Source organism: Erythrolamprus reginae, chromosome 11 (assembly GCF_031021105.1).
Source record: "Erythrolamprus reginae isolate rEryReg1 chromosome 11, rEryReg1.hap1, whole genome shotgun sequence".
Lineage (NCBI taxonomy): Eukaryota > Metazoa > Chordata > Lepidosauria > Squamata > Dipsadidae > Erythrolamprus > Erythrolamprus reginae.
The window spans coordinates 13,128,736-13,147,958 of NC_091960.1; the positions used below are offsets into that span (position 1 = coordinate 13,128,736).

Here is a 19,223-nt window from a genome sequence, read left to right on the forward strand (position 1 = left end):
TCTGCTAAATTGACCAATGAGTAGGAAAACACAGGCACTTACTCAGAAAAAGAAGATTCCCTCTTATTAGTACCCATCCCATGTTTATAAACAGTGTTATATCTATGTATCCTACCAATACTGTACGTACTTGATTAAATAGGTAAATAAATAAATCAGTAAATAAATAAATACGGAACAGTTCAAAGTCAGACTGTATGATTATTGCCAAGTAAGGAAACTAGTCATACAATTGTAAACCAGCCAACACAGAGCTACAAATGCTAACACTATACTAAAAATATATTTCTTCCCTGGAAAAGCATTCTTAGGAAGGACAATGTTTATACTGTATTAGGAAACATCTAGCCTTTTACTCTATCTGAAGCTACTTAAGAATATGCAGTCTTAGAGTCAGATTCGGGGAACAAAAACCTAAAGGTCCAGTGAATAGCTATAAATACAGAAAACCCTTGGTGGTCATTTGGATATAACAACTGACAGGGCCACACTGTATGAATGGTATGTATATATGGGATTGTGGGATTGTGACTGTTTTGTAATTAATGGGTTTCTTTTAATAGGGGGTTTTATAGTTTTTTATTATATTCGACTTCATTTTATTGTTTTGTATCTATTTCTATTTCTCTTTATATTATTATTGTAAGCTGCCCTGAGTCCTTCGGGACTGAGCGGCATAGAAGTTGAATAAATAAATAAACCAACTCCCCCCAGAGATTAGAATTGCCCCCACCCTCCTTGCCTTTCGTAAGCTACTTAAAACCCACCTCTGCCGCCAGGCATGGGGAATTGAAATACTCTTTCCCCCTAGGCATTTACAATTTTATGCATGGTATGTCTGTATGTATGTTTAGTTTTTATATTAATGGGTTTTTAATCATTTTTATTATTGGATTATTATTGTACGCTGTCTTATTATTGCTGTTAGCCGCCCCGAGTCTCCGGAGAGGGGCGGCATACAAATCCAATAAATAATAATAATAATAATAATAATAATAATAATAATAATAAATATTTGTAGCCCAAATCTACTGAATGTATCTGGTTTAGTGTATCTTTTGCCATTTTTTGGACAAAACTTCCTTGTTACCTATAGTATCGATTCAGGCTACACAACTCATTAGTATGTGTCAGGAAAAACAATGAAATCCAGACAGGCTTAAAAACTATTATAAACAAGTCCCAAATATGATTTCTGCCTCCAGTTATGCCTTCCAGCCTCCAAATATTGAAACCGAACTGCTTTAACTAAAAAACTTGGAATGCAAAACCTTCTCTGGGGAGAAAGTTATAACAAGTGTTCTCTGCTAGAAAAGAGCTAAAAGTACCTTTCTTTTGGGCAGAAGGTACAATTTCCACCCATCCCTTGTGGCAAGAGCCTGACCTAGGAGGAGTTTTGACTGTGTGAGAACTAATTTTCATATTGGACTGCAAAATATCCAGATGGCCAGGTTGATCAGACTACTGTACTTTTGTCTGAAGAAAACTCTTGGCAAGACACTACATGTTTGGGATTATTTATGGGACTGTCTTCTGCCTCACACATCCCAGGAACCGGTTAGGTCGCATAGAGCCAGCCTCCTGCAGGCCCCGTCAGCTAAACAATGCCAACTGGTGGGTCCCCAGGGAAGAGCCTTCTCTGTTGTGGCCCTGGCCCTCTGGAACCAACTCCACCCCCCCCCCCTGGAGATTCACACTGCCTCCATTCTCCTTGCCTTTCGAAAGGCATTAAAAGCACATCTATGCCGGCAGGGCTGGGGACCGTGAGCAACAGCTTTGCTCCAGCCAATTGTATGAAAGAGGAATGATTGTTTTATTGTGGTGTGGTTTTTTTTAGTATTTTTAATGTTTTAATAGTGTTTATTGTCATTACAGTGGTACCTCTACTTAAGAACGCCTCTACTTAAGAACTTTTTTAGATGAGAAGCAGGTGTTCAGGGTTTTTTTTTGCCTCTTCTTAAGAACCATTTTCTGCTTAAGAACCCGAGCCAGGAAAAATTTCCCAGGAAATTTGAGAGCAGCACGAAGGCCCAGCCAGTTACCTGCTATTTCTCCTGGGTTTCTCTCTCTGGCTCAGTGTATGGGAGGTAGCCTTGCTCCGGGTGTATGGGAGGCGCATGCTTCTTGCCGCCTCAAAGTCCCTCTTTTTTTTTTTAAAGCCTTAAAGTTTTGGATTTTTTTTATTCCCCTCACCTCACCTTCTTCCTTTGGCAGCAATTGTCCCCCTCCTCCTCTTCCTCCTCCTCCTCCCACCCAAATTCCGAGCTTTTATTTCTTTCCTAATGGGTTTGCACACATTATTTGCTTTTACATTGATTCCTATGGGAAAAATTGCTTCTACATACAAACTTTTCTACTTAAGAACCTGGTCACGGAAGGAATTAAGTTCTTAAGTAGAGGTACCACTATGTATATCTATTTTTATTCTTGTGAGCCGCCCTGAGTCCGTCATGAATAAATAAATAAAACTGTAGGTCAGCAATTATTCCTTTGAATCTTTGCAACCATCTATTCTATTCTGTTCTGTTCTATTCTATTCTATATCTTATCTTATTTATATGCCACTCACTCCAAAATGGACTCTTTTAATCCGCTTGGGTTTTCCAGAATACCTGAGTCTTCTTCAAATGATCCTTGAGCAGCCTTAAATTATATATACAAAATGTTTAAGCTATAGCTTCATCATTAGGACTTCTAGTCTGGTTTTACTTCATGCAGTACTGATTCAGTTCTCCTTCAGGTCCAGGGTTCCTAACAATTTTTTCCAGCAATGGGAAATTATAAGTACCCAATTTTTTTGAAAGATCCATTTTATGTACTAATAAACTTTTTTAATCTCATGAACCAATTATGTTATTTCCTGCTTGCTTACCTTTCCCTCTTCCCTCTATTCTGCGACCGCACGAATCCCAGCGGCCGATAAGGTCCCACAGAGTTGGCCTTCTCCGGGTCCCATCGACTAAACAATGTCGTCTGGCGGGCCCCAGGGGAAGAGCCTTCTCTGTGGCGGCCCCGGCCCTCTGGAATCAACTCCCCCCGGAGATTAGAACTGCTCCCACCCTCCTTGTCTTTCGTAAACTACTTAAGACCCACTTATACCGCCAGGCATGGGGAATTTGAGACACCTTTCCCCCAGGCTTATTATAATTTATGTTTGGTATGTATGTGCTGTTTGGTTTTTAAATTATGATAGGGTTTTTAGTTTTTTTTAATATTAGATTTGTGCCTATATATATTGTTTTATCGTCTGTTGTGAGCCGCCCCGAGTCTTCGGAGAGGGGCGGCATACAAATCTAATAAATTATTATTATTATTATTATTATTATTATTATTATTATTATTATTATTATTATTATTCTGCCTTTAGGTAATTAAAAAACCCTGGACATCCAGGGTTTTTCCTAGCGTTCAATTTATTTCCTTGCTTCTCGTGGCAATTTCCTACCAACTGCTTCTCATTTCCTGAACTTCATTGTACCTGCCTGCTTCCCATTACATTAGCACTCACTTTTCTCAGACGGTAAATATTCAGGCTGCCACTGTTCCAGAGAATACATAAGTTGGAGCTTCTCATGTTGGTTACCAGTTCTTTAACACTTGGCGAACATTACTATGTTCAGAATGACTTGACTGTAAAAAATATGACTTTAGTAATCGGGTTGTTGAAGCGTGGAACTCATTACCGGACTCCGTAGTATCATCCCCTAACCCCCAACATTTTACCCTTAGATTATCCATGGTTGACCTCTCCAGATTCCTAAGAGGTCAGTAAAGGGCGTACATAAGCGCACTAGAGGGCCTTCCGTCCCCTGTCCTATAGTCTCTCCTATACAGTGATGCCTCATCTTACAAACGCCTCGTCATACAAACTTTTCGAGATACAAACCCGGGATTTAAGATTTTTTTTGCCTCTTCTTACAAACTATTTTCACCTTACAAACCCACCGCCGCAACTGGGATGCCCCACCTCCACACTTCCATTGCCAGCGAAGCACCCGTTTTTGTGCTGCTGAGATTCCCCTGAGGCTCCCCTCCATGGGAAACCCCACCTCCGGACTTCCGTGTTTTTGTGATGCTGCAGGGGAATCACAACAGGGGAATCATAGCAGCGCAAAAATGGGCGCTTCGCTGGCAATGGAAGTCTGGAGGTGGAGTTTCCCAGCGAGGGGAGCCTCAGTGAAATTGCAGCATCGCAAAAACACGGAAGTCCGGAGGTGGGGTTTCCCATGGAGGGGAGCCTCAGGGAAATCCCAGCAGCACAAAAACGGGTGCTTAGGCTGGCAAAAGGGGTGAATTTTGGGCTTGCACGCATTAATCGCTTTTCCATTGATTCCTATGGGAAACATTGTTTTGTCTTACAAACTTTTCACCTTAAGAACCTCGTCCCGGAACCAATTAAGTTTGTAAGACAAGATATCACTGTATCTTGTATTTCTTCTCTACTATATCCTATATAACCTTCATTGTGTATTATTGTGTACTGGACAAAATAAATAAATAAATAAAATAAATAAATAAATGACAGATAAGGTTTTTAAAGGCTGTGCAAACATATCCATACCCATACAAATAAAATAAAAATCGAGAGAATACAGAGCAAATTTCAGAGAATCATTTTCTCTAACCAGGTATTCTCCTCTGTATTTCTATTACATGCACTTAGCCGGGAGGCCAGGCTGTTGCCTGGATAGGGCACGAAACAGAAATTAAACTGTTTTAAGAATCTGACTCATTCACCTGAGAGAGCGACCACACCTTGCTCACTCATAGCGTCTGTTTCCTGCTACGGCTGTTGAGAAATAAGTTCAAAGAGTTGCAAAATAGATACGCATATACACACACACACATGGGACCTCTGGGATTTCCCAGCACTTCTGTTGCATGTGATATTATAATGGACTCCTCCTTCTACAGTATGATGATCTTCCCAAAACTTTTTTTCTCCAGAAGAGTAAAAATAATCACAGTGGACACTTCGGAAGAAGCCCTACTGAAATAATCTGGACTTCCGGGATTTAAAAGAAACCATGAGAAGAAAAGATCCTCATTTCCCATAATCTGCTAGTGGGATTAAATTATAAAAACTACGAATGGAGGTAAGTCCCTTTTAATTTTATTTCGAAACAGATCAGGATCTCTGTATGTCTTTCTTTGTACTTGTTCACTGCTCGTTGCATTAGCATTTTTCAAATAATATGAGGGAAGAAGCAAGGGAGGGTTGTCATTAAATGATTAACTTCGTTCTTGGATTTCCAACCTCTGGCAAGTCATCAAGATCAGCCCAATATATTTTGTTATCTGAACGTTAGAGGAGATGGGAGCTCTCTGCATATTTCAGACTACGAATCATACATTTTGGCAGAGCGATGGCATCTGAACTTGCATTTGGAAGGCAGAGTCGAGTAGTTTGAGAGAAACAGCAAAGGGGAGCCTTACTTGTCTATTCAAATCGTCCAAAATGCAGCCGTGCGAGCAGTTATGGGCCTTCCAAAGCATGCCCATATTTCACCATCACTCTGCAGACTGCATTGGCTGCCGATTAGTTTCTGGACACAATTCAAAGTGTTGGCTACGACCTATAAAGCCCTACATGGCATAGGACCAGATTACCTCCGAGACCGCCTTCTGCCGCACAAATCCCAGCGTCTGGTCAGGTCCCACAGAGTTGGCTTCCTCGGGGTCCCATCAGCCAGATAATGTCAGCTGGTGGGACCTAGGGAAAGAGCCTTCTTTGTGGGGGGCCCGGCCCTCTGGAATCAGCTGCCCCTGGAGATTCGCACTGCCCCCACCCTCCTCGCCTTCCAAAAAAGTTTAAAGACTCATCTTTGTCACCAGGCCTGGGGTTACTAGATCTTTTCCCCTGGCCAACAAGTGTTTTTTAGTGTATTTCATGGAGTGAATGATAATGAATGTTTTAAATTATATTAGGATTTTTAATTATATTAATTGGATTTAGATGTACTATTAAGTTTTTTATATATGTTGTGAGCCGCCCGAGTCCTCGGAGAGGGGTGGCATACAAATCCAATAAATAAATAAATAATATTCCCCAGCCAACCTCTGACAAAGGAGGCAGCTGGTCATTTACCCATCTCATGGAAGGGACAACATTCAACCCCATCCTATAGACCTCTCTAGCATAAACCCCTGGGCATGTTTTTCTTTGAGTGGGCACATTACAAGCCACCCACCTCCAGCATAACTAGAGTCGGCATTCGTGCATTCATTCCTTGATAACAATCATTCCTATTGCTAACACAATAAATTAAATTACAGTCCTGGCCCAATGCATGGGAGAAAAGCCAAATCATTACAGTTATATAATAAAACATCCATGACACATTTAAAGTATTACAGACCTAAACAGCCAGGGAAAAAACCTTAACAAAATATAATGAAAAGTCTTGGGGAAATAAACTGTAGCAATGAAGCAACTGACTTTAGTAGCAAAATGCACAAGACCAAATTGGCTATGGATTCCAAGCTTTTTCTTTATGGGATCTGTGAAATGTGCCATCCTAAAGAGTGGAGACTTCAGGATAGATTGCACGGGAGGAGGTGATAAATGGCTTGGATGCAAACTATGTTAAGCCTGTTATTTCAAGGCTGCCCTTGGTTTGCTGTCTTCTTTTTATTTATTTATTTATTTATTTTGTCCAAAACACAATGAGGTTACAGGGGATATACACATAGTACGGCAATCAATGGAAGAATAGAGGAGAAGATGTAGGAATAATATAAAACATAGGAAGAATAGTAGAAGAGAAAGAGATACAGTGATAGAAGAAAAAGGTAGAGAGTTATAGAAGATTGTGTTATAGATCTTGTGTAGATTGTACACTTTTCGGATGTGCCTAATGGGATAATAAATGAGGTTTTCATAATCTGCTATCAAATCTTTGTACGTTTATGTTTGATGCTTTGTGAAAGCACAACCATGAAACTATATTCTGTGTAACAAATAGAAACAGAACTACTGTACAACTAAATCCAAAAAGTAAAAAAATTAAGGAGAAAAAAGACCACATTAGACATGCAATTAATTTGCTGCATCAGGAAGAAGTAGAAGAAAAAATTAGAGCAGCCAAACAGGTATACTTCGACCAAGCAAACAAAACAGGAAGGTGGCTAGCACATAAACTAAGAAAACAAAAAGAAAAAAAAATTATAGATAGATTAGAAGATGAACAAGTTAATATAAAATATGATAAGGAAGAAAAGAAAGGAATAGCAGTACAATATTATAAAAATTATACACACAGGAAGAAGTAAAAAAAGAAGAAATAGAAAAGTATATTGAATTATCAAATATGGAAGTATTAACAGAAGAGCAACAGCAAGAATTAAATAGACCAATTAGGCAGTGATAAAAACAAAACAAAACAATAAAGCAACAGGCACAGACGGTATACCAGTAGAATTGTACAAACAAGAAATAAAAATATTAGAAAATAATATATTGGAAATTTATAATCAAATAGCCCGAGATGCAAAGATACCCCAAACATGGTCAGAAGCATTAATATCACTCATACCCAAAACAGAAAAAGAAAAAATTCAACATTACAGACCCATATCACTATTAAATACAGATTACAAGATATTTACCACAATTTATGCAACAAGGTTAAAAAAAAAATTGAATCAATTAATACACTGTGATCAAAATGGTTTTCTACCCAACCTGTTAATATGTTCAAAAGGAAAAAAAAACCAACAACCCTAACTCGGCTTTTATTCCATAACGGAAAGGACCTGATAAGGCTGCCTTGAAACAAGGCTGGGTCACACCTCTGCTGCCTGATATGACAAATCAATGGACCATGTGATTTGTGAGTGAGTGTGCGTGTACTCACATTAGTGATAGAACCTGCCAGAAGTCATTCAGATAGCACAGCCCTTTCTTCTAAGTAAAATGCAATCTCAGGTGACTTCCTTTTTTTTATCTGATAATAGGGCCATTCCAGGCTTTCTATCAAGCTGAATCCAGGCAGCTGCATTATACCCAATTTTGGTTATTAAAATATGATACATTTTATAGCTGATATCCTAGCTTTCTCTGCAAATAATCTTTAGATAAACAAACATGTAGTGTATATTTTTTCTTCTTTTGTTCAATTGTGAACGATTCCGGGAGACTGCCTGGGAAAGTCCCTGAAGGATTTTTTGGTAAGGTTTTTCAAAGGTGGTTGCTATTGCTTCCTTTCTAGGGCTAAGAGAAAGTGAGTGGCCAAAGGTCACCCAGCTGCCTTTGTGCTTGAAGCAGGGCTAGAACTCAGGGCCTTCCAATTCTGGCCTGATATTTTCACCCCAACACCAAAGTTGCTCTCGTGATGCAATTAACAACTGCCAAAATTCACTGAATGAAAAGGTCTACAGTGATCTAATTAAGCCTTCGATGATTCAGAATTAAAATTCAGTTTTACCTACTGCATACATCCTTACAATATGTAAATAAGTTAAAGCAAATCCAAACTCCACTCACATGTGCCATACTCATCGTTGCTGATCCCGTAGCTCTTTGGATCGGAAACATCAACTTTCACATGTTTAAATATATTTGATTGCTCGTCTCATATATATATATATATATGTTTGTTTTCGTAGATTTTCACGGGTATATGTATATAGATTGTTCTGAGTTCGGGTTTTGCCCCGTGTAATATTTTGAGTGTCTATGCGACGTTTCGGTGAAATCACATTCACCATCATCAGGCTGAAGTTATAAGCTTCATGCTGCTGTAAATAAATAAAAATTCCATATTTACAGCAGCACGAAGCTTATAACTTCAGCCTGATGGTGGTGAATGTGATTTCACCGAAACGTCGCATAGACACTCAAAATATTACATGGGGCAAAACCCGAACTCAGAACAATCTACATATATATATATATATATGTTAAATGTTTTTAGCTGGAATTTTAAAATTAAGGGAGACTAGGATGGTCCCATTTCGGCCTTGTTCTGGCCTCATCAGCTAGCCATACCCTTTCCTTTACTGGGATTCGATCTGGTGAACTCTGCCTTGTAAAGCAGAGAACTAGCAGTTAGAGCTATCAGATCAGAACCCTTCCAGCTCTGTACCAGGGAGGGGGTATATGTTTTTTTATGTCGGATCACCCTGGTATATTTTAAGGAACGTCACAGCTCCTTTTTTGCCTCTAGGCCCAACCCAGGACCACTACAAGGCAGTTAATATATTTTATAGCCGACAACTATATTCTGTATGTATTAAATGTTTTTAGCTGGAATTTTAAAATTAAGGGAGACTAGGATGGTCCCATTTCGGCCTTGTTCTGGCCTCATCAGCTAGCCATACCCTTTCCTTTACTGGGATTCGATCTGGTGAACTCTGCCTTGTAAAGCAGAGAACTAGCAGTTAGAGCTATCAGATCAGAACCCTTCCAGCTCTGTACCAGGGAGGGGGTATATATATATATATACACACACACACACACACACACACACACACACACACACAGAGTGGTTCCTTTACTTAAGAATGCCTCTACTTAAGAACTTTTCTAGATAAAAACCGGGTGTTCAAGATTTTTTTTGCCTCTTCTTAAGAACCATTTTCTCCTTAAGAACCGGAGCCCGGAAAAATTTCCCAGGAAATTTGAGAGTGGTATGAAGGCTCGGCCTGTTTCCTGCCATTCCCCCTGGATTTCTCTCTCTGGTGCAGTGTATGGGAGGCAGCCTCGCGCCGGGTGTATGAGATGCGCGTGCTCTTCCTTGCAACCTCAGAGTCCCTCTTTTTTTTTTTAAGCCTTAAAGTTTTGGATTTTTTGGATTCCCCTCACCTCACCTTCTTCCTTCGGCTGTGACTGTCCTCCTCCTCCTCTTCCTCCTCCTCCTCCTCCCACCCAAATTCCGAGCTATTATTTCTTTCCTAATGGGTTTGCACGCATGATTTGCTTTCACATTGATTCCTATGGGAAAAATTGCTTCTACTTAACAAACTTTTCTACTTAAGAACCTGGTCACGGAACAAATTAAGTTCTTAAGTAGAGGTACCACTGTATATGCAGTATATACACACTGCTCAAAAAAATAAAGGGAACACTTAAACAACACAATATAACGCCAAATAAATCAAACTCCTGTGAAATCAAACTGTCCACTTGGGAAGCAACACTGATTGACAATCAATTTCACATGCTGTTGGGCACATTCAACTTTGTACAGAACAAAGTATTCAATGAGAATATTTCATTCATTCAGATCTAGGATGTGTTATTTGAGTGTTCCCTTTATTTTTTTGAGCAATATATATACATACATACATACATACATACATACATACATACATACATACATACATACATACATATATATGACGGTCTTGGTATATTCGGGTTTCTTCCCGTGTAGGATTTGGAAATTTCTGACAACGTTTCGACGAGGTATATATATCATATATATCACATGTTTTTGCTGAATTTTTAAAATCAAGGGAGACTAGGATAGCACTATTTCGGCCTTGTTCTGGCCTCATCAGCTAGCCACACCCTTACTGGGATTTGATCCGGCAGCTTCTGCCTTGCAAGGCAGAGAATTAACCTCTAGGCCACCAGATCTGATCCCTTCAGCTTTGTACCAGGGAGGGGCTATATATTCTTTCTGTTGGATCACCCTGGTATATTGAAGGAACGTCACAGCTCCTTTTTTGCCTCTAGGCCCAACCCAGGGCCATTTCAAGGCAGTTAATTTATTCATAGCCAACAAACTATGTTCTGTATCACATGTTTTTGCTGAATTTTTAAAATTAAGGGAGACTAGGATAGCACTATTTCGGCCTTGTTCTGGCCTCATCAGCTAGCCATACCCTTACTGGGATTTGATCCGGCAGCTTCTGCCTTGTAATAGTATATATGTGTGTGTGTGTATTATATATAGTACATATATATATGCTGTCTTGTAGCTTTTTGTAGCAAGTTATGTTCCTCTCAAACTTGCTCAACGTTTCACTTGTTTAGCAATGGGGATGACACACGCATGGTTTCTTCATTCTCAATGACTATGTAGGTTTCCTGTCTCACCTTCAGTTGAGTTTATGGAATTCAGCCTGTGGTGAAAACGTTTCAAGTCACAGCATGTGAGAGACATCGTTCCCACAGATTGGCCTTTTATTGATGGATAGTGCCCATTATTTCCTCATGGCCAAACCTTGGACTCAGCCAAGAGGATCCATCTTTGCAGTGGTAAGTAATGGGAGCTTTTACAGATGAAATAATTTAAGTGTGCTAGGACAGCACCCAGCTTTTGTTATCAAGGCTTTTTTAATCCCGAAAACTCAGAAGAACCTTATAGAAATATACTTATTGCCATTGAATTTTTTGTACAGAAATATCCATCATGGGGTTGGACTCAATAATGAATATTTTAATAGAAATAATTATCCCGATTCTGAAATAGTACCGTTTCCTCAAAAATAAGCAATCCTCTCATATAAACCCAATTGGGATTTTGAGTGTATGACAATTTATTTCAGGGTTCAAAAAAAAAAATAAGACAGGGTCTTATTTTGGGGAAAACATGGTAGATACTAGAAATATGCTCAGTTGCAAATTTGGGAGATTCTTGGTTGATCTATTTTCAGGAGATCCATCCTTCCCTGCCTGCTGCTTCGTTGTTTAGAGCAGTGTTTCCCAACCTTGGCAACATGAAGATATCTGGACTTCAACTCCTAGAATTCCCCAGCCAGTATTCGCTGGCTGGGGAATTCTGGGAGTTGAAGTCCAAATATCTTCAAATTGCCAAGGTTGGGAAACACTGGTTTAGAGTACTGTATACTCTTTCCAAATAATCAGAATAACCATAGAAGAAAATAAGAAGGCAGTTGTTGTTCCTTCTAGCTTCAAATGATGCTAATTTGCAAACAAATTGCCAAAATTCTCCAGGAGCTGGCAGTGATTGTGAGAATCTATGAACCACAGTAGATATCCAACAATTTCCTATTTGGATATGTACCTACAGCAGTGCTCCTGATAAAATTCCTTTTGATTGGCTCCTGCTGCTGTCTTTCCTTAGGAAGAAGATTATCATAAACAGGCAGGTCAGCTATGAGTTACCCACCACTGTCTATCCACGGCTCCGATAATCATGATATTGTAGACAATTTTCATTGGGGTTTTTCAGACATGTGCCATAACTGCTTGGCAAGATTAGAGCTGGGCAGGCAGAAATATGAAATAATATTTTACAAAAGGTAATCAGTACCATAAGATCATACCAGGGCACCGTTACCTTAAATGGCAAGTGTTTCTGTAGATACACCCTCAAAGATGTCAAATCATTAATGTCAACCAGTTTGTGACTATGGGCTTGGGACTTTGGGTTTTTCAGTTTCAGTATATTTATTTTATTTTATTTTGTTCAATACAAATGGAAAGTTAAAGAGAATAAAAACATGTAGTAGTAAATATCAGGGAAAGGATAGAAGAAAAGATATGAGAATAGAATACGTCAATGAAGAGTAGAGGAAAGGATATATGAATGGGAGAAAAGATATATACAATTGGACAGGGGACGGAAGGCACACTAGTGCGCTTATGCTCGCCCCTTACTGACCTCTAAGGAATCTGGTGAGGTCAATCAAGGGAAAAATGTTGGGGGTTGGGAGTCGACACCACGGAGCCCGGTAATGAGTTCCACGCTTTGACAACTCGGTTGCTAAAGTCATATTTTTTACAATCAAGTTTGCAGTGGTTGATATTAAGTTTGAACCTGTTCCGTGCTCTTGTGTTATTGTGGTTGAAGTTGAAGTAGTTGTTGACAGGCAGGATGTTGCAGCATATGATCTTGTGGGCAATACCTAGATCATGTTTAAGGCGTCGTAGTTCTAGGCTTTCTAGACCCAGGATTGTAATATGACTGGTCTCTAAGGCAGAAGTAGATGGTTTATAGCAAATCGTCTATTCTATATGGAAACCTTGAGTTCCCATGCCTTATGTCCTCCTTGGATTAAAAACAATTAGGCTTCCTATTATAGGCTATTATATTATAAATCTCATATTATAGGCGTGTGCAATGATCCAGTTTATTGTAATCTGATTCACATAAATTTTGTTGCCATACCTTCTATCACTGTCTTTCTTTCAATCTGGCAAACAAGAAGTTGTTACCACCATAGGTTGCATCCTGTTAGTATTCAAAATAACTTGTTTCCAGTACCAGGAAGTTGAAAAGTCAACCACATCAGGAAAGGGTGTAACTGATTTTTTTATATCACTGCAAATAGACAGTGGAATTATACTAAAAATAGAGAATCTAATATTAATGGAATTATCAAGAAAGTGGAATTACATTTTCACGTTAAAAGAATTGTGCTGGATCATGCCCAGAGCAAAGGTCATTGGTGTTGTCACTTAGTTGCTGCAAATTCTGTACATTTCTTTTTCCTTTAAGTTATCCTCAATCTGAGTATTGTATCGGGAGTTCTGTGTTAGCAAAAACTTCAGAAGAAAAGGATTTAGGGGTAGTGATTTCTGACAGTCTCAAAATGGGTGAACAGTGCAGTCAGGCAGTAGGGAAAGCAAGTAGGATGCTTGGCTGCATAGCTAGAGGTATAACAGGCAGGAAGAGGGAGATTATGATCCCGCTATATAGAATGCTGGTGAGACCACATTTGGAATACTGTGTTCAGTTCTGGAGACCTCACCTACAAAAAGATATTGACAAAATTGAACGGGTCCAAAGACGGGCTACAAGAATGGTGGAAGGTCTTAAGCATAAAACGTATCAGGAAAGACTTAATGAACTCAATCTGTATAGTCTGGAGGACAGAAGGAAAAGGGGGGACATGGTCGAAACATTTAAATATATTAAAGGGTTAAATAAGGTCCAGGAGGGAAGTGTTTTTAATAGGAAAGTGAACACAAGGACAAGGGGACACAATCTGAAGTTAGTTGGGGGAAAGATCAAAAGCAACGTGAGAAAATATTATTTTACTGAAAGAGTAGTAGATCCTTGGAACAAACTTCCAGCAGACGTAGTAGATAAATCCACAGTAACTGAATTTAAACATGCCTGGGATAAACATATATCCATCCTAAGATAAAATACAGAAAATAGTATAAGGGCAGACTAGATGGACCATGAGGTCTTTTTCTGCCGTCAGACTTCTATGTTTCTATGTTTCTATTATAATGTGGAAATCTAACAAGCAGATCCTAGTACCGCAATAGTATTTAAACTTATATACCATTTCATAGTGCTTTACAGCCTTCTCTAATAGTTTAAAGTCAACATATTGCCCCCAACAAGACTCACAGTCCAAAGTTTTTCATTTTTGAACGGAACAAGCATACAGTTCTTTCTTATTAAACACTGTCCCTGAATATTAATTTGTTATTTAGAGTTATACTTCATCTTTATTTTTTACAACTTAAGGCAGTGTGTACATAATTTTTGCTTTTCCTGTTTTTCACACAATCACATAGAAACATAGAAGATTGACGGCAGAAAAAGACCTCATGATCCATCTAGTCTGCCCTTATTTTTTCAGTAAAAGCTCAGATTCCTTCCTTTTTTTATTGTATAGTTCCTCTTTCTTCCCCTCCACTCACTTCCACCCCTTGCCAGAACTTGCAGGCAACTAATGCAGCTTGAGCCCAAGATTTCCATTATTCTTAAGTAACCACAGAGTCAAGTGAAAAGAAGTTAGAAAAATACTTTCCTGTATTTTTATCTTAGGATGGATATATGTTTATCACAAGCTATAAGGGCTGAGAAAGAGTGACTGATTGGCAGAAAGTCACACAGCTGACTTCAATAATTACTAATTAATAAATAAATAATAGTAATAATAGTAATAATAGTAATAATAGTAATAATAGTAATAATAGTAGTAATAATAATAATAATAATAATAATAATAATAATAATAAATAGATTTTTATGCCGCCCCTCTCCGAAGACTCGGGGCGGCTCACAACAATAATAATAACAATGTTACAATAGAAACAAATCTAATATTAAAAAACAGCTAAAAAAACCCGTCATTTAAAAACCATACAACACACACATACCATACATAAAATGTAAGAGCCTGGGGGAGGTGTCTCAGTTCCCCCATGCCTGGCGATACAGGTGGGTCTTAAGTAACTTGCGAAAGACAAGGAGGGTGGGGGCAGTTCTAATCTCTGGGGGGTGTTGATTCCACAGGGCCGGGGCCGCCACAGAGAAGGCTCTTCTCCTGGGGCCCGCCAAATGACATTGTTTAGTCGACGGCACCCGGAGAACGCCAACTCTGTGGGACCTTATCGGCCGCTGGGATTCGTGCCTAAAGAAGGACTAGAACTCATGTTCACCTGGTTTTGAGTTCATAACTTTGGGAATTAATATCTAGGAGATGCTTGCAATTTCACTGCCTGGAATATTTGAGATTGTAGTTTTGGATGACAACCAAATGGGGACCAATGCTCTAGAACAGCCATCCTGCCCTACTGCTGATTATGGGACTCCATCATCTTTCTATCTCCTGCCACCAAAGCTCATGATGTTCAGGATTGGAACCCAGCATTGGCAGAAAGACATCAGGCTGCAAAAAGGATACCATAAGGTCAAAAGACCGCAAGGGTCAAAAAAGGATATTTTCAGCTTGGGTAAAGACCAAGACTATCTGAAAAGTGACTTAATATAGAAAGTTTACAGCAAAAGATACCAAGTGTTCTTGAATATAAAATAGCAGAACAAACCTTTTTGTGGTTTCTGTTTCACCTAGTCATCAAAAGGAAGGTACAGTACCAAAAAAAAAAGAGCAGCTACTGGGGAAAATAAACAAAAAAATAAAATCCTGCCATAGAAAAGGCCACATAAGGGCACAATAACCTCTATTTTCCATGTACTTATATATTTCTTGTGCATCCCCTCCAAAATGTCAAGGTCATCTTTGAAAGCGATGGATGGACATCATCATCATATATTTCTTAAATATAAGTGCCACATTTTGATGAAGGCTTATCCCTTTACAAGATTTTTCTTTAGCACCAAACCTGTGAAACATATTAGTGGCAAGTCCACATATACCACTGAAATGATCATAGCTGTGTTGACAAAGGACATTAAAATCTTGAGCTCATATTAACGCACAACACTTTGCGTCACTTCTCCCACAAATCAACACAGAGTTGTAACTTCTAAGTGGTTTGTCAGTGGTTAAATCTGTTACCAAATAAAAGTCATTATTATCAAATACTTTATATCATTTATACTAGTTGTATTTAACTACCTGGAGTTGTGATGCAGAGATTGTGGTCATATATACTGAAATAAAGAAAGGATCTTCAATTGGCTTAATCTATGCCAGTCTCCACCTCTGCCCTCCTCCCAGAAACAAAGAAGATGAATCTAAGTAGTTTTCTTTATTGTTCCTGGTCTTTAGACAGAATCTTGCCAAACTAAACCAACTGTTGTATTTGCATAATAGATACCAATAGAAGAAAAAAATGGGACTCATTTACAAGATAAGGGGTAAAGACTATAACAGCAACAATATAGGACAAAGGGGCAAAAGACTAGCAATGTGCATCCAGGAACACCAACCAACAGTCATAAAACATTACTGTTGTTAGTTGCAAAGTCATGTCCGACCCATCGTGACCCCATGGACAACATTTTTCTGGCCTTCCTGTTTTCTATCATCCCGCGGAGTCCATTTAAGATCCCACCTTCTGCTTCAGTGACTCCATCCAGCCATCTCCTTCTCTGTCGTCCTCTTCTTCTTTTGCCCTCAATCTTTCCCAGCATTAGGCTCTTCTCCGCTGAGTCCTTCCTTCTCATTAGGTGCAACCAAAGTATTTGAGTTTCATCTTCAGGATCTGGCCTTCTAAAGAGCAGCCAGGGTTGATGTTCTCTAGGACTGACCGGTTTGATCCCCTTGCAGTCCAAGGGACTCGCAGGAGTCTTCTCCAGCACCCTAGTTCAAAGGCCTCCATTCTTTGGCACTCAGACTTCCTTATGGTCCAGCTTCCACAGCCATACATTGTAACTGGGAAAACCATAGCCTTGATTATATGCACTTTTGTTAGCGGGATGATAGCTCTGCTTTTTAATATGCTGTCTAGATTTGCCATGGTTTTCTTCCCAAGGAACAAGCATCTTTTAATATCTTGGCTGCAGTCTCCATCGCCGGTGATCTTGGAGACCAGGAAAGTAAAATCTGTCACTACCTCCGTTTCCTCCCCATCTATTTGCCAGGAATTGAGAGGGCCGGATGCCACGAGCTTAGTTTTTTTAATGTTGAGCTCCTAAAGCCGGAAGAAAACTTGATCCTTAATTTCACAGTGTACAGATAGACTTAACCCTAGCTTCAATTGGGAAACTGTGAGCATCCTAGACCTAGCCAAGTCCAAAAATACTCGAGAATTCCTGGAAGCTTGGCATTTAGAGACAAATCAACCTTCAACAGGCGTGTAGAGATAAACAACATTTATATGTTATTTCAAAGACACAATCAAAAAGCCAAAAAGGAAACAAAAACGCCTCTTCACTAGCAATCAACACCTAGATAAGAAGAGAATAGCAGCAAGATTAGCATTAGATTAACAACTAAGCAGCAAACCATGCCCCAATCAAGGAACCATAACTCAGATTAACAAGATAATAGTCTGGAGGACAGAAGGAAAAGGGGGGACATGATCGAAACATTTAAATATATTAAAGGGTTAAATAAGGTCCAGGAGGGAAGTGTTTTTAATAGGAAAGTGAACACAAGAACAAGGGGACACAATCTGAAGTTATTTGGGGGAAAGATCAAAAGCAACATGAGAAAATATTATTTTACTGAAAGGGTAGTAGATCCTTAGAACAAACTTCCAGCAGACGTGGTAGATAAATCCACAGTAACTGAATTTAAACATGCCTGGGATAAACATATATCCATCCTAAGATAAAATACAGAAAATAGTATAAGGGCAGACTAGATGGACCATGAGGTCTTTTTCTGCCGTCAGACTTCTATGTTTCTATGGTAAGCAACCACTTTTTCTAAGAGCACCAAGACCACTTCCACTAACACTGATAAGGCAAGTGACTGGAATATAAAATAAGAGCAAGCCCCGTTCCCCTCTACCACTGATGTTATGTAGTTTGATGGGGGGGGATTCCTCCAAGTACAAGGAGCCCACCACTAGATACACTCTGGCATCACTAAGGAGAAGCCTTCTTCTCTGCAGAAAAAACAATTGCTGCCAACCTGCCTTCCATTGAGGACTTGTATACTGCACGAGTCAAAAAGAGGGCAGTGAAAATATTTACTGCCCCATCACATCCTGGACATAAACTGTTCCAATTCTTACCCTCAAAACGTTGCTATAGAGCACTGCACACCAAGACAACTAGACACAAGAACAGTTTTCCCCCGAATGCCATAACTCTGCTAAACAAATAATTCCCTCAACACTGTCAAACTATTTATTAAGTCTGCACCACTATTACTATTAGTTTTCCCCCATCATTCCTATCATCCATTTCCTCCCTCTTATGACTGTATGACTGTAACTTATTGCTTGTATTCTTAAACTTTTTTATTAATATTGTTTCTTCATTGCTTATTTGACCCCTATGTTGTACCACATGATTCTTGACAAATGCATCTTTTTCTTTTATGTACACTGAGAGCATATTATTATTATTATTATTATTATTATTATTATTATTATTATTCATTAGATTTGTATGCCGCCGCTCTCCCCTCTCCTTTTTCAACCAAAGACATATTCCTTGTGTGTCCAATCACACTTGGACAATAAAGAATTCTATTCTATTCTATTCTATTCTATTCTATTCCATTCCACTCCACTCTATTCTATATCCTTATTCTCTTAAGAAAGGTCTTAAACATTCCTAGGTTTTGATCAATTTCTCTCCCTCTGGAGCTCTCAAAAGCTATTTAAATGCTCCTAAACTTGGGTCTTTTTTCTGGATTTGTTCCTTTGTTCATGATGATTTGGGAGAAATGCCAAATTTCTGTTGCCAACAGAAACTTCTCTCATTGGGAAATGAAAGAACAGCACGATACCTGGGGCATTTTGCTGCATGTAGTAAAAGATAAGTCAGCCAACATTCCACCTGTAATATGACTAGCAGTTGAGTTTCATTTCCACACTGCCAATGACTTACTATAACTGAAAACAAGGAGAATACTCCAGAGATGCAAACCAAATCATTGAAGACACACAATTGTCTTGAATGACTTTCTTTCTGTCAGTTTTCATC

At 39.0% G+C, this 19,223-nt stretch overlaps 1 protein-coding gene across 1 annotated transcript in view; it reads left to right on the forward strand.

Annotated features, from left to right (window-relative positions):
• The first annotated feature begins 420 nt into the window (after nt 1–420).
• The window catches only part of PTAFR (platelet activating factor receptor), a 32,309-nt gene continuing 13,506 nt past the window's right edge, over nt 421–19,223 (forward strand). Inside the window, exons 1-3 of the mRNA XM_070764101.1 lie at nt 421–501; nt 4,948–5,096; nt 11,031–11,206. Coding sequence (XP_070620202.1) covers nt 11,138–11,206 — 69 coding nt within the window. The 5' untranslated portion in view covers nt 421–501; nt 4,948–5,096; nt 11,031–11,137. The remainder of the gene's footprint in view (nt 502–4,947; nt 5,097–11,030; nt 11,207–19,223) is intronic.